General features: G+C 38.7%; 1 protein-coding gene across 2 annotated transcripts in view; it reads left to right on the forward strand.

Annotated features, from left to right (window-relative positions):
* Nucleotides 1-16481, forward strand: part of MGAT4A (alpha-1,3-mannosyl-glycoprotein 4-beta-N-acetylglucosaminyltransferase A) — an 83106-nt gene that overhangs the window by 28297 nt on the left and 38328 nt on the right. For both annotated transcript variants that reach the window (XM_037376042.1, XM_037376043.1), the window contains exons 3-5: nt 2891-3058; nt 5622-5762; nt 8834-8967. In XM_037376042.1, the coding sequence (XP_037231939.1) occupies nt 2891-3058; nt 5622-5762; nt 8834-8967 (443 nt within the window). The remainder of the gene's footprint in view (nt 1-2890; nt 3059-5621; nt 5763-8833; nt 8968-16481) is intronic.

Genomic DNA, 16481 nt, shown 5'->3' on the forward strand with positions numbered 1-16481 from the left:
CATGAAAAGTGCTAGCTCTGGTAGTGCTAGAGATGTAACTGTTTTAAATGGCTTAAGTTCCTGCAAAGTGATTTTTACTTTGTTTTGCATAAATAACTAGAAAAATACTCATAGGGTAGTGGACTTAAAATAAGATTATATTTGTAATGTTAACGTTTTCTAGTTTTACTTGACTGAATAATATTGTGACCTAACAAAAAAAAAAGCAGCTGTACATTTCTGAAGGATGGATGTCAGGAGTTTATGTATCTTTTACATCAGCCTCCTTGACCCAGATATATGTGGTTGAAGCACCTGTGAGAAGTTGACTACTTTGAACCAATCAACTAGTATTTCTTAAAGGAATTCATGCTTTTGAGGTCTCAAGTACCATAAATGCAGTACCAATACTGTGCACTGGGAGCCTCAAGACTGAAATACTTCGTAATACTTCTGCTAGGAAAAATTTTACAGTGCTGCAGTTGGGAACCTATGTTATTTGCTCAAAAACCTGCTATGGTAAGTTATGAAAATAAAAGTTTACTTCTACATATGCAATTTAAATTTCTTTTAAAAGTAATTAACTACTTTTTTATTTTTGACATTTTATAATAATTGTAAATTAAAGGTGTTATAACAGCAACCTTCTCTGAAACGTCGTCTTCTCAGTAAGGGATTTTTACTGGTAGTTCTTAATAAGAAACTACAGTTTTTATTTCTTCATATGACAAAACTGCCTTTTCAGTTGGGCTCTAAGTTTCTTGTGGTTTTACGACAGAGTATTAATTTGCTGTGGAATTACAAGGGTCCTGTAATTCCCATTTTTGTGTTACCTATCTGAATTAGGGAGGTAGAAAAATCATCTCTGCTTAAAAACTGAGTTTAGCAATAAGGTATTTCTGATTTTGCATTGTGGAGTTTACTAGGTGGAGGTGGCACAGAGCTACCGTGATTCTCTACTCTTCGACGTATTCCTAAGTAAATTATTCGCTCTAGGCTTCTGCTATTCCTTAGAGCACCAGAATCATCAGAGTAGTGTGTGTGATGGGCTGCTGTCTTGTAGTAAGTGTAGAAGGAGAAATGATGTCTGCCAAGAATTTGTCTAAATCGAGAGGAAGTCCTAAATTCATCCTACTTGAGGTGCTGGAGTCTCAACCACAGATTCCATAGAATTATCACCATTTTCCCAGGAGAAACGCAGACTGTGCCACAGACAAGTTTAGCCTTTTTGAAGTAGGAAGAACAGAAGTGCTGAAGTTGTCTGCTGTCTTGTACTGTGAAGAAAGGCGACATAGTGCTACAGGCTGCTTCTGAGGCTATCCATTGCTAAAAAAGCCCTCAATAAAACCTTGCATGCCTTTTGGTGGCACACCAGTTCCTCCCTGTTTATACAGAAATTAACAGAGATCTCTGTAACCTGCCATCACCCATTCATTTGGGGGAGGGAATATCATTCACATGCTTGAGTGTGACATCTACACTAATACAATCCTATACTCATTTAGCTGTTAAAATGGTTTGTAACCTTACTGTAATTAGTAGACATGGTTCCAGGCAATCTCTGATTTCTTTGGGTTATCATTGGCAAGTAAGAATGTCCTTCATGCCAGAAAGTCCAAAAAATTTTCCTGGCCTTCTCAATACTGCTGACTAAAGCACCAAATCCTGTTTCAAATAGCAGTGTGGATTCACTTGTCGGTGTGTAGTGTGCCCAGCACTGAATTGTCGGCCAGCAGCAGTGTTCTGGGTTTGTTGGCACAAAAGCAATAACCATTTGGTTTTAATGAAAAAAGGAAAATAAGGCTGGCAAGGGAAATGTTTTTAAGAGGTAGTGAACTGTGTTTTTATTTTTCTGTCTTCAGAGCAGGGGGCATTTTAGCTAATTATGTTTTCTAAACCTAATCAGAGCAGTACATCCCAATTACAAAAAAGAAAATAAATGTAAATTGAAAGAAGTTGGAAGAAATGTAACATTATTAACAACGGAAAATTGGCTGTAATACTTTCTTTACTCCATGTGTTACTGTAATGTAGCAACAGGAAGAGATTCAAATTGCTTGCAAAACTGCTTCCCTACCATTGCAATACCAAGAGGCTGTGAAGGGATAGGTAAATAACAAAAAGGATGTGTCTGTGGATGACAGCTGTGTTGTTGGAATATTGATTACAAGGTATAAAATCACTTGAGACACTCCAGTCTGTACCTGTAGTTTGGCTGAAGGAGAGTGATGATGGTGAGCAGGAGATCTGAGGAAATGACCAACAGGAAGAAGATGCTGAAACCACAGATACGTACTTTTCTGGGTGGAAAGGGCATAGGCAACATATCAGCAAAGGAGTTTTGGAGTTTCCCTCTCCGTTTTGGTCTCTTTTCAGAGAATACATGTATGTATCTACCTTAGCAGGATTTTGATCAAAATTTTGTTCTTGCAGGCACTGACAGTATTGTGAAGTCAAAACTTGGGTTTGAACTTGGTATGTCTAAAATATTGTCAGATTCCACTCATTCTTGCAAAGTCTTCAGAGGGGGCTTTCCAAAGCCATAACCTGTACTTTTGTAAGGCACCAATCCTGCTTCTTAAAGGAAAATGTTTGTGGGCATCTGTTCGAAGAAAGGATTCAGAATGGCCTTGTGGTGCTGAGTAATGGGGACTCATAGGTTGCCCCTGTCTGTGGCTGCAGTGAAGGGCGTACCCCCCTCAATGCCCGCTTTGCATCCCTGTCTGGTGCAGGTCACTTTTCTCTGTATGCTGTGCAAATGCTAAGGTACCTAACTCAGGTGGGATTGCACTGGACTGTGCCCTTTTTGGTTGGATTTCAGATCCTGCTTAGCTGAGCAGTCCCTGACCCTCATTGGCTCTGTCTGTGTTTGTTTCCAAAAATAACCAGGATCATCTTTTTTTTTCTCTAGAAAAGTTGATTGCATATCAACGGGAATTTCATGCTTTGAAGGAACGTCTTCGTATAGCTGAGCATCGCACTCTGCAGCGCTCTTCTGAGCTGAATGCTATCTTGGAGCAGTTCAGGCGTGCAGTAGCAGAAACAAATGGGAGTAAGAATGCAATGAATAATTTTTCAGGTACATACTGTGATTGAGATATTTTTTGTAACTGCAATACCAATATCTCTTTTATTACTATAGGATAAGAAATTAATATGAAGAAAGGCAAATGAAACTGTTCAGCAGTGCAAATAAAGAATGTGTAATATGTTGTATCTAGTGGGGAATTTTTTGGCTTTTGCTTTTTCCAATTTCTATTCTTAGTCATGCACCCACTCTTCATTCTTATGGCTTTAGGGACTGAATACTTATTCCACACCTAGCTTCCAAAGTTCGGAACCTCTAGCTACTTATTTAACATATTTAATATATTTTGGCAATAATTTACATCACTTTTTAAATAGGGCTTGAGTGGAAAGTTGAGTAAAGAGAAGAAATGGATGAACTTGAAGCAGTTAAAGTATGTTTAAAAGTCTGCTGGAAGGTGTAAAACCATACAGACTAAGGTATTAATTATGATTTGTAAAATGTAAAAGTAGTGCCCTTTACCAGTTAATCACCAGCTATTGAAAACTGGTGAAATCTTCCTTACAAGTTTTTATGCATTTTGGAGGCTGATGCTCAAGTTTACGAAGAGCTGTGTTTGGTAATATTAGAGATTGCCTTTGCACTACTCACCAAATTATTGAAGTTAACTTTTAAAATCACACTATTACTGCTTTAGTCACTCTGATTTTTCTAGATGGAAAATGAATAGCAAATAAATATAAACTTTCTGGCAAGAGGTCTGATTTGATAGGTTGCATAAATTTCACTGTATTGGCCTATTGAGGAATATAAATCCAAATAACTTTGCAAATCAAAAAACTTGATCAGGCTTTTTGAATCTGTTGTCTACTTGCATTTGTGATATGCATTACTATTTTCTATAAAATTTTTCGGGGTGGGGTGGAGTGGTAGTAGTGGTGGTTGTTACAGTTATAAGCCCTCGGTGCTGATACTAACGATGAATTGCTGTGTCTGACATGAATGGGTTATCCAGCCTGAGCTCCATAGTTCCCTGGATCTCCAGGAATCATATGGATTAACATAGTCTGTGACTTTTGTCTTCATATTCTATGTGTATGTTTTGTTAAAGCAAACAAGCATAGAGGAAGTCAAGTAATTTTGATACTGGATTTATGATGAAGTTATTACCATATTTTTTTCCAAAAATGAGTGAGTGAGTTTGTAGGCAATATAGTTACAGGGAGTTATTCTCTTCTGAAGCATCTAAAATTACTGATTCACATTTTTAACATACTGTCATGTCTGGATCCCGCCTAGGGCATCCTCTTTTTTTCTATGTGGAGCCATGATGGGAAATCAGCTGAAGTCTGAATTTCTGAGCTTTTGTGCTCAGAACTTAGTATTAGACAGGTTTTTATTAAGTTTAACATACTTAATTATAAAGAATACTGTATAGTATTTGCTATCTTTGAAACTGAGAGAGTTCCAAATTGTTTTATGTAGATCATTATTCATTTATACAAAGAGCTGTCATACTTCAACAGAATTTTTAGTCCAGCTTTTGCAGGTGAAGCTAAAGGAAATATTAGCAGGGAAAGTAAAATATACCTATATTGGAATCTTATCAAGATAAGCATCTCTACTTACGGCATCAATTTACAAAGCTTTTTCAAAATTCTAAGTGGTTAGGAATTCAGTTTCACCCAAAAATAAATATTAAAAAAGCCCAAACAAACCTAACCAAAACCTACAACAAAACCCTTCTATCTTTGTAGAAGCTATACTCAGAATCTGAAAGGAACGACATTTATGGCATTTCTTTTCTCACTTCTTAACAATTCATTTTTCTCAGAAACTTCAAGTACAGTTTTTTACTTAACTTGATATAAACCCCATAAGTTATCAAAGATCCATATGCTGTCATATCTGTCACTTGAAATAAGAGTTGTTTTCACACTTGATGTAAGAAAATTAACACGCACAGTAGGGGAATTTTAAAACTGTTATTTGCAGCTTTGAGAACCACCTGGACATCCTGAGAGGCAGTTACTTTGGAAAGTGCAAGAATTATTTTAAGTACTTTAATGTACTAAATTAAATTCATGTTAGCATTTATTTTATTGCAGAAATACTCAAAATCTCAATTGTATATTTAGTGCTATTTTTGTTTTGTATCTGTATGTTCAGTGTATTCCAATACGTATTTGTAGCTTTGAAAAGTTATTTGCAGTAGCATCACTACATGGTAATGGTAAACGTAAGTAAAAAATAATCTAGGTAAATAAGCCTCCCGTTTTGATTCATCGGAAAAAAACTAAAACAAAACCCCAAACCCCTAAATAAATGAGGCATTCTGTACTTCTGTGTTTACACACTAAGTCTGTGTGATCAGGTAATTATTAACTATATCTGTAGCAAGGTTACTTGGTGCAAGATAATCATGGCCACCATTTATTTAAAAAATTAAAATAAGGAAAGACTTCCTTTGTACATAAGATATAATGCCTCAGTAAAATGCATCATTTCTTCTGTTTTTCAGTTGTGACCATGCTTGGAATTTTGTACTATTTACCACTGCATAAAACTTAATATTTTTTGTTTTCTGCATTACTGATTTCATGTATCTTTGCAGATGAGACGCTGAAATTGTTAAAAGAGCTAACAAGTAGAAAATCTCTTCAAGTGCCAAATATCTATTACCATTTGCCTCACTTGTTGAAAAATGAAGGAAGCCTTCAACCTTCTGTGCAGATTGGCCTTGGAAGGACAGGAGGTATGCTGATACTCTGTGTTTTCTCTCTGGAGGACTTCCTAGTTGTAGTAATGTAATTTACTGTATTACTTGGCAGGTCAAGGACACCTCATTTAACTTGTGTGGTATTGGTATCTCTTAGAATTAGCACTAAATCCAATATAAAGGAGTTTGGCTTCAGTTTTGCTCTTTTCTGTATAATCTCAATCACACTCCATGCCATATTAAGGTACAAGCTCAAGCTTTACAGATTCTGAACTGCTAATGGACATGTCCCTTTGGCTTTTCAGATCTGTGAGGCAACCATGCATGGATATAATTATTTTAGAGTTGATGTTTCTGGTTTTTTGAACAATATATTTCAATTTCTATCTTAGATTTGGAAGAACTAGGATTATCAGGTATTGTTGCATCAATAAAATGTGGAGATTCATTGGAGGGGAAAAAAAGATATCAGTGTTGTGCTACGATAGTGTTGATTCTCCTCCCACCCTGCCTGCACCACCCACCACCCCCCCTTTTTTTTTTCCCACCTAATCCTCACAAATTCTGAGCTTTGGTCAATAGGATAGCTCCATGGAGTCCCACTCCTGGATCTCTAGAAAATAAACACCATAAAGCCTAACCAAGCTGATACACCTCAAAGCATGTGTGTGTGTATATGTCTTTAAGCTTGAAGGCCCCACCAATGAATCCTTGTTTCTCTGTGTGCCATCTGACTTGAATGGCTTGTGTGACTGTCCACTAGACTTTTCTTTTTTTTCTTTTGTCCTGCTTACTTTTGAAAGAAGCATTAGTTACTCCTGGCCTGTATTTTTTTCATTATTTCAGTGAGTTTGGTTGCTCCTTCTTTTAACAGAAGGCTTGCCAGTGTGACAAATGTGTGGGCTCAAGCCATAGGGTTATTTTTATGACTGTAGACACCATTTATTTCAATGTTGTTAATCAGGAAGGAAAAGGCTCATATCCCCTTATTGTTTTAAGTGAAGCCTGTATTATATCCCACTGAGAATATGACAGAAGTTTGAAATTACAAAACAGAAATTGGAATTAGGTTTATTTAATTAAAAAGAGAGAGGAAATTCTGAGTTAAAATTATTTTCCTGTCTTCCCCTTTCCTGGTCACTGTGCTTTTTGAGTGCTTTTTAAAATTTCAGAGCTTGTTAATTTGTAGTTGCTAGGCAAAGCAGGCTCTGCAAGGAAGGATAAACAACTTTTTTAATAGTTGTTTGGTTTTATATATTTGTGGTATGGTAAATTATTTCACATAAATGGCTCAGAACGCCGGTGCTGACTTCATGAAGTCTGCTTTATCCTTTAACTGTGTTCCTGCTGCTGCCTGCTGTGTGCCTAGTAGGTAACCAGCCCTGGGTACGGGATGGGGTGCAGAACAAAGGCTATGGGAAAGTTAAGGAACACGAGAGGGTGGTGTTAACGTTGTTGCTGTGGCCAGATTGCGTTGTATTTAAGATGCTTTTAATGAGGATAAGAGGTTTCAGTGAGGAATTTCTCGGCAATGCTGATGATCTGGACTTGTTTTTTCTAGAAGGTCCCAAACTGGGTGCAAGGAAAGAACTAGAGTTTTTCAGCAATGTAATTTTTTAAAGATGACTTCTGAGAAGTTAAATACTTGAGCTGTGAAGAATAGTTATACCAGTTTGAAAATAAAACTAAGTTAGGGAGTTTAATCGCTAACTTAAAAATGTGGGAGCACCTTATCTGGTTAATACCATGGTTATTGATTATTACCCATTGTATTGGGTTTGCATGACAAGGTTTGGGTAGTGGGGGGGCTACAGGGGTGGCTTCTGTGAGAAGCTGCCAGAAGCTTCCCCCGTGTCCGATGGAGCCGATGCCAGCCGGCCCCGAGATGGACCCGCCGCCGGCCAAGGCCGAGCCCAGCAGTGATGGTGGCAGCGCCTCTGGGACAGCGTGTTTAAAAAGTGGGAAAGCCAACCCCAGCCGGAGAGAGGGGCGAGGAGGTGTGAGCGCAGCACCCTGCAGCCCCCCGGCCGGGCAGGAGGGGCAGGGGGGGCTCCAGGCGCCCAGCAGAGATGCCCCGGCAGCCCCTGGCGAAGCCCCCGCTGGGGCAGGCCGTGCCCCCAGCCCATGGCGGCGAACGGGGGAGCAGATCCCCCCCCCGCAGCCCGCGGGGGACCCCAGGCCGGGGCAGGGGGTGCCCGAGGGAGGCTGCGACCCGCGGGCAGCCCGGCCGGAGCGGCTCCTGGCAGGGCCTGTGGCCCCGCGGGGGGGAGCCCGGGCCGGGGCGGGTTCGGGGCCTGTGACCCCGCGGGGGGCCCGGGCTGGAGCCGGCTGGGCCTGAAGGGCGGCACCGCGGGGGGGCCCGGCCGGGGCGGTGCGTGAAGAGCTGCAGCCCGGGGGAAGGGCCCCCGCGGGGGAAGGTCGCGGAGGAGCCGCTCCCGGGGGAGGGACCCCGGGCTGGAGCAGGGCAGAGTGTGGGGAGCCTCCCCCGGGGGGCAGGAGCGGCAGGGACCGCCGGAGGGACCCCCCAGCCCCAGCACCGTCCGGCCCGCGGGGGGGGGGGAGAGAAACTGGGAGTGAGGTTGGGCCCGGGAAGAAGGGCGGGGTGGGGAGAGGTGCTTTTAAGGTTTGGGTTTATTTCTCATTATCCTACTCTGATTTGATTGGCAGTAAATTAATTTTTTCCCATGTCAAGTCTGTTTTGCCTGTGATGGTAATTGGTGAGTGATCTCCCTGCCCTTACCCTGACCCACAAGCTTTTCATTCTATTTTCTCCCCCCGCCCAGCTGAGGAGGGGAGCGATAGAGCAGCTTTGGTGGGCACCTGGCATCCAGCCAGGGTCAACTCACCGTGCCTATGCAATAATCTGGAAGGTCTAGGATTAATTTTTTGTTTCTTTGTTTGCTGTGTTTGCTCAGTGTTGGTGGTGATCACGTTGATCATGCTCCCGATGATGGGTGGTATGTTTTTAAACTATTCTTAAGTACTGTTTTCTCTGTCATTCAACTCTTTGCCTTTCTTAAGCAATGCTTCATTGTGAGGTAAGATTGTTGTTTTCTATCGTGTGTATGAAATCACTGAAAGTACATTTCTGGTTTGTTTGATTTCAGTTTCCATTGTAATGGGAATTCCTACAGTGAAAAGAAAAGTCAAGTCTTACCTTACAGAAACTCTCCACTCCCTTATTGATAAGCTGTCTCCTGAAGAAAAACTGGATTGTGTTATGGTTGTCTTTATAGGAGAGGTAATCACTTAAATATTTTTATACAGTTTCTAACCTGCCTTTATTTACAAATACCACTCCTTTCAGGAACTGATGAGGATCTACTTTTTCTTCAAGGTGTAGACAGGTGATTGTCTTCTTTCATGAAAACGACACAGTATCAGTCTTGTGTTTCTGACAGAAACAATCCTCAAGAGCCCAGCCTTTTCTGTTTATCAAGGGAATAGTGGACACAGATTCAGTAGACTGGTTATTTTGCAAATCTTCTGATGCTTATACATAGTGACAGAAATGTGCCAATTACTGTATTCCTTCAATGTCAAAATAATGGCTAAGGGACTAATGTTGTAGGGAGGATTCTTTCCATTTTCTTTGTGCTACTGCTTAGTGCTTCATCAAATGAGTGCTGCAGTTTGAGATGTTAGACACAGACTGTTACTGATTTAATTTCTGGACATTGTGGATATTGTAAGTCCAGACCTTTTTCATGGGTTAATTAAAACAGCGTTCAGTTGGACTGTTTGGTCAGTTTGGCTTTGATTTAGTGGAAATCAAATTTAGGAAAATGATGGAGTACTTTCAGAAACTATTATGTTGGGGGCTGGGAATTGCATATACTTATTTAGTCTGTATGTTTTTCTCAAAAGTCTGAATTGAAGAGTGGTAAATTTATTTATATTTGACCTTCATCCATCTAATCATACAGTGCTTTACTGAAACAGTGTTTTACGAATCCCACAGATGAAAATTTAAATCCTCTATTTAAAACTGAAAACAGTTCTAATCCTGTGAGCTAGTGTCCATTCATGGATGAATCAGTGGAAAAATAGATAGCATTTTAATACTTCTAGTTCTATTATCAGCACATTTTAAAGCTTTCCTTGAAAAGTTGGGAAACTTTTAACCTGTACCTGAGAACTGATTCTTATGGTTTTCTAATGTAGGTTGCTTTGTTTTGTGGGTTTTTTTGACAGTCAGTCAAAAGCTATCGGTCTGGATAGATACTGCTTTTCTGCAGAAAATGCTCTTAAAACACCTGTTGGTTGAGAATATCAAGAGGACTGGAACACTGGGTTTTTCTTCACTGTGTTAGTTGGAGTAATTTTATTGCCACCTTCTTTCAAGGTTTAAAAATGGAGTTTTGTTTTGTTTTGCTTAAGGAACTCTGAGCTATGAAGACTCTTATGTTGTCATTGGATTCTCTGTCTTCTCCAAAACTTAGAACAGGAAGAAAGTGTCCCAGCTGCACAAGTTTCTGCCATGTGCTATACCCAAGTTTTCCCTAGCTAAATAACTTTTTCCTTTGAGTGGTGTGAAATTATCTTTCATCTTGGGCATGATTCTACATAAGTAACTGTGAAGGATCTGAACATTTTAACATGGGAGCTATTGCTTCTGTGCCCAAGGAGAATTGTGTGGTTTGCTCTGGAGTGGGATATTGTTACCCTCTGTATCTTACCTTTGTATTTATCTCTTTGAGAGCAGCGCTATGTGCTTACTCACATACCTGCTATAGGCACTGCAAGCCATGAATGTCTGGGAAAATTTGAAGTACCTAAGTTTAAATTCTTGTCTTGTTATAACCATTCTTTAGATTTTAATTTTTTTTTCATTTACTCCATCAAATTTTATGTCTTCATTTCTAGCTTTACTATTTCTTTGACCATGTTTTATATTTTCTTAGGTTCAATATCTTATAGTTTGTTTTGTAATTGCTACAGGGAACTCTTTCAATGATTAATATAGTATGGTAAATACTTCTTCCTGAACTATGCTATGTTTTTTTCTGAGTTATGCTGTATATTTCAGCTTCCTTCTGCAAGATGAAAAACAAAGCATTTTCTCTGGTTATTTAAAGGAAGGTCTACTCCCCTGGTGGACTTCTGTTTCTTCTTAAACAAAAGGAAGGGCTTTAGTTTTTAAAATGGCTTTGTCTGTGGGGTTTCCTAGCCTAAGATATGTTAGATTATTGCTATCATTAATATGTGTGCATTACTGAAGGCCTATTTAAAAATACGTTAGAACTTTGACCAACTAGGCTTGTATTAAAAATGATGGCAAAAGTTTCTGAAAAGAGGTGTGCCTCTGCTCGACATCTGTTCAGTTTAAGTACAGCAAGAAATGGTCATAGTGTGACTTGGGTAATTCTGCTAATAAGCTTAAAACTACTATCTGTGCTTTGTCTATAACTAGTACCAACAAGAAAAAGCACAAGACTTTACAAAAACATTTTTATGGGAGACTTATGTGAAAAATCTTACTTTAAAAGGATTTTCTTATTTTCTTGTTGACTTTATTTGAGAAATCAAATTGACGGTGTTTAAGAAGCATTGCTGGGAACCATGGTCATAGGCTGTAATCTCTTTGTGCTAACCACCCTAAAAAGCTATTTTAATACTGCCATTTTTTTTGAAGTTCAATCTCACTCCTTTCTTACAGATTTGACTTTTTTTACTAGAAAACAAGTTGAAAATTAAGGCTAATGGCCTTCTGCAAACAGCATGAACAGTGTAAACAGATGAGTTATTAAATATAGATGCATTATGGTTGCTAAATGAAGAGATCTGCATATTCATTTACTGTATGGCTATTTCTCAGTAATGTAATTATACACGGTAAATTTCCATACTGGAAGTTCAAGGAATTCTAAAATATCTCAGCTGATGTGATCTCTAATCACCAATTTAAATAATTACTAGAATTGCTTGACAGTAAACTGTGCAATTGTCCCAGTAACTGACATATGTCTGTGTTCTCCAATTTGTTAAAATAACTTTATTGCAGAATAATTTGCAGGTATTAATTAGGATGACTAATAAATAGGCATGATTCATATACCTCTATACTTAACTTTTTATTCCCCTTCACTACGTAGCTAGTTTATAGGCTTACCAGATGAGTTGAAACAAGTGATTCAAATCTCATGAACGTGCTCTGTATGAGAACTTGATTTTGGAATAAACTGTAGGCTCTAGGTTTAAGAAACTGTGAACTCCAGATCAAAATTGTTGTCTAGTATTTTTATTTAATAGGGTTTGCAATTAGTACGGGAAACATGGTTTTGAAGTACTTTACGTAATCATAGTGGAAAACAAAACTATATATAGATGTATACACACACACTCTACTGAATATGAGAAATTAAAATACCTTTCTGGTATCTAAGCAGTATTTTTTTTTGCGGCAGGGAGATCTCATTTACCATGAGAAAATGCATCTTGGACTTGTTCTAAATATATCACAAATTATTGTCAGTCCACTTCATTAAGCAGTGACTGCACTTAGCATAGTCTTTTTTACGAACAGTGATCAGTGTATATCTGAAAGATGATAAGCCCTTGATTTGACCAAAAATTTCAGAAAGACAAATAATTTCTGTAAGGATCAGGAGACACTACGCTAATTCTGTACACTGTTGATTACACACTGGCAATAATTGACCAGCCATTTGTTCTTGGAGCACTGCCATATGTTACACTTCCTTGCATATTGCTTTTTCAAATCTTATGCTGTTGTTTCATGTGTATACAATTCACTTAGGCTAGAAAAACTTGCATGTTTTGATTATCTTTTACTGTCACCGTGTCATCTTTTTATGTAAACAGTGGCTGCTAAATTAAAAGATGCTGACCTTCAGTAGTGTTTTCTCTGTGCTCCTTCTGTAGAGAATCATTTTTTCTTTATAATTTCTTTGGAAAAGTTTCTGTACTGGTTGGGTTAGTGACACAAGCACCCAGCGAGGTACTGTCCTTTGCACTGGTATGAACAAAACATCAGCAAATTAGCACCAAATGAACATACTGTGTCAAACCTTGCTGAACCTGTTTTGGATGTATTATTATTGGAGTGCAATACGGAAGACTTCTCCAGTAAAATAAACAAGCCTGTATTTTCACCTCTTCATGCTCTCAGCCTGAATTATAGACCCCTTCGATCAGCAGATCTTTTGATAGAAAACAAAGGAGTATTTTGTCTCTCTTGCTCTCAACTTAGATGTATTAGTATCATCCCAGCTACAGAGATGTTCCATGCTTTCTGCTAATTGTTGAAAACTTGAGAGCTGCCTCATCCTGGAGCTGCCCTGGAGAGTGTATTTCTAGTCCTCCAGAGATCTGACTGCACATCCTGAGTTGGAGAAAGACCATTAGATCTTAGCATATACATGCATATATTTGTATGTAGTTATATATACACTTTCAAAAAATCAAAGCTAGCTGTTGTGCCAAATGATATGTTACCTTCATCAGGTAATTTTAAAGGCCTACACAGCTGGTAGCCTTTGTTTTGGACATCTCACTGAAAACTGGTCAGGATGAATACAGCTTCTAGATATACTGCCAACTCTTACATCTGGAAGGGCAGTTGGGCCTGTCAGTGAGAATTTGAGATATATAAGCTGCTGTTGCAATCCCCTCTTCTTTGGCTCCTCAGCTTCAGTCCCCAAAGGGTATGGATTGCTGATACCAGGCACCATCATAGGATTTTATGCTCTTCTCTACATGGCAGTGACTAGCAAAGTTTTTACATGGGATTAAACCAGGGGTAAAAATCTTTCTTAGATTTAAGAAAAGTTTGTTGGCAGGATTTGAAGACTTCTATGTACCTGAGACAAATTTAGTATCTCAGCAACAAAATAAAGTTCAGAATTGTACTCTTTTCTCAAGCCCTAGACTTGAATGACTGAAATGCTTCTCTATCTGTAAGATACCTTCTGAGATACACCTGGGCCACAGTAACTATCTGATGCTTCTGGTAAGGGAATGTCACTGTTAACAGACAGAGTTCTGTCTGATCTCTTTGGTAATGTCTAGTGTATTTGTGAGATGGAAAGTGACAGCAATAATCTTATTTTAGAAGCATTTTAGCAGGTGACTTCATACCTGGAGGTGATTGAATTGACACTGAGTTTTGTACAGCACTTGATTTTGCTACTGTGGTCTGCCTTGGCCTAAAGGGAATGAGGACAAATCCCTTTTGTCCTCCAAATAAAGAACACATATCATAGAAGGGTGCTTTTGACTGTTTACAGTAACTACCTATCTTCTGGAAAACAAACGATGTAGACCTTTTGAATGATTTACAAGCTCAGCCAAGGACAAGAAGTTTCCCTAGGTTGCCAGGCCACATACGCTGCTTTCTTTCAGACTCTGCAAACCAGGCTTCATCTGCAATATGCGTAAAATTAATAGAAGGCTGTATGACACTAACATAACTTGCATCTGAATGTTCTGTTTTAAATTGTCCCTTGATTATTTCATTTGTTTGTTTGTTTTGTTCTGGTTGGCCTTCTTAAAAGCTGAACTTGTTCTTTGATGTGGTGGCATGGTTCACAGCACAATCCCTGTGGTTGTATGCCCTCACGATCAAGGAGCTGACATGCAGGGCTCAAGGGTAAGAAGAAATGAGAATGGAATGGTACAAGAATATACTTGTATTCCTGTTACTGCTGGAGAAGGCTTTCCGTTGTGAAACCCTGTCCTGAACTGAATTGGGTTAATCACAGGAATGACTGGAGGGAGAAGGGTATTTCTTACCTGTGTGGTAGCGTGTGGACTTTCAGTAAAGGAGGGATGAAGTCATTAGCTCGTGCAGGGCACAGAGGCTACAGTTTGCTTATGTGACATTAGATGACTATGTTATGACAGCATTCTGCTTTCCTGTTTTTTCCTTTGCATCTTGTTGCCTGTATTTAACTTGAACTTGCTGCCTCAGACCTGAAAGCAGATACTGTGTTCCTGAAAATAATTTTTTTTCAGCTGCATTTGTTGGAACTCTTACATATATTAATTACCTTTTTCCACAGGCTTTGTTTATATCCATACACTACTGCAACCACTGGAAACCACTGCTGCACTTTTATTCCTTAGGCCTTTTTCTTTACTGCATAAATACCCTAAAATAGGTCAAATTGCCACTTTGGTGGCTGCTTTTTCCTGTATGAAGTTTAATGCCTTGTACATAGGTAATTATATTCATATGTACTTTCACCATTTCAAGGCAAATATACGTTTACTTTGCCTTTTCTGGAGGCAGTTCAGTTTTTCATTGTTTGTTATTATTTAAAACACACTGTAAAATTATTCCACCCCTATTCTACAGGGATGATGAAAAATCAAATAAAATTGTAGAAATCAGTAAGTAATGAAATGACCATGCTTTGCAGATTAGCATGGTTGTTTCCCAGGGAGTATTTTCTTTTTTTCGAAGATGTTCTTAAATCTACTAGAAGCAAGTTTTAACTAATTCCATTTAAGAATTAAGATCTGGATAATCTAACAGCCTAGATAAACCACATTGTTTAGAATGTACTGTACAGTTAATATCTAAATTTGCCCTCCTTCTCTGTATCTGTAGTATTTCGGTATTCTGCATTTTAATTTCCTTTCCTACTGACTTGTGAAAAAAAAAATCTTTGGATTTTAGTGCCATCTCTGCTTCTGTTTGCACTTCTCTTCTTAAAACTGACTCTTCTTGACAACTGAAATAGAAATTTAATTCAAAGAGAGGTTTGGTCTGTTAAAGCAGTATCTGAGATTCGAAGAATCACTGAGATTGGAAGGGAACTTTAGAAGATCATCTAGTGCCACCCCCCTACTCAAAGCTGATGAAAACTTGCACATTTTGCAGAGCATTTCAAGATGCTTCTTAAAAATTATAGCTTTAAAAAAAGCTAAGGTTGCAAGTCAAACCTCCAGAACAAGAAAATACTACAATTACTTTGTTCGTGCACTGTATCATGGCATTCCATCATGTTTTACTTGCTTTTTTTGTGGGTTTTGGTGGGATTTTGTTTCACTGCATTTGGAGAACCTAATGTGAAAGTGAAGTTTTTCACTAGCCAGATGTCAGTGTTGACTCATACGGTTTCATTTTTCATGGCAGCTGCCATTCTGTAGCAATTTATATTGTCAAAGTCCAGCGTTCATGAACATATTGAGTGGACAAGTCATGGGATTTGGAGTAAGAGTAGTGCTTAGTGGCAAACTGAGGACAACTTTTTTTGTCATGTATCCAGTATCACTAGGTAAGTTGTTGCAGGAGGGGTGAGACAGGAAATAAAAGCGGGGATAGGAATATAATGGAAATAAGATGTCTGAAGTTCAAGGCTATTTTTGTTTCTTTTAGCAGTACCATGTCTTGTTGGTACTGTTAGAGTACAAGACCACGTCTTGCATGGTCTAATGCAGAGTGTTTGTGCACTTGCTCTGTCTGACTCCAACCTCGATTGAACCCAGTGTTGCGCTTGTTTAGATTTTATATATATGGATTATAACTGATTCTCAGTTTGAGGTGGCGATACAGGTGCAATCTAGGTGCCGCTAAATGAAATTCAGAGGCAAAATCTGAAGCAAAGACAGTATTTTTTTATGTAGCTAAATTGTGGACATTGTTGCTACTGGATGTTGTAAAATACAAGCGAGTCAATGAGTTCTGAAATGAATCATGCAAATTCACAAAGACCAGATCCAGGAGGAGCTATTGAATGTAACGGTATGGATACCAGTCAGGGCTAGGAATTATGAACTGTTGATTAC

This window comes from Falco rusticolus, chromosome 2 (assembly GCF_015220075.1).
Source record: "Falco rusticolus isolate bFalRus1 chromosome 2, bFalRus1.pri, whole genome shotgun sequence".
Taxonomy (NCBI): Eukaryota; Metazoa; Chordata; class Aves; order Falconiformes; family Falconidae; genus Falco; species Falco rusticolus.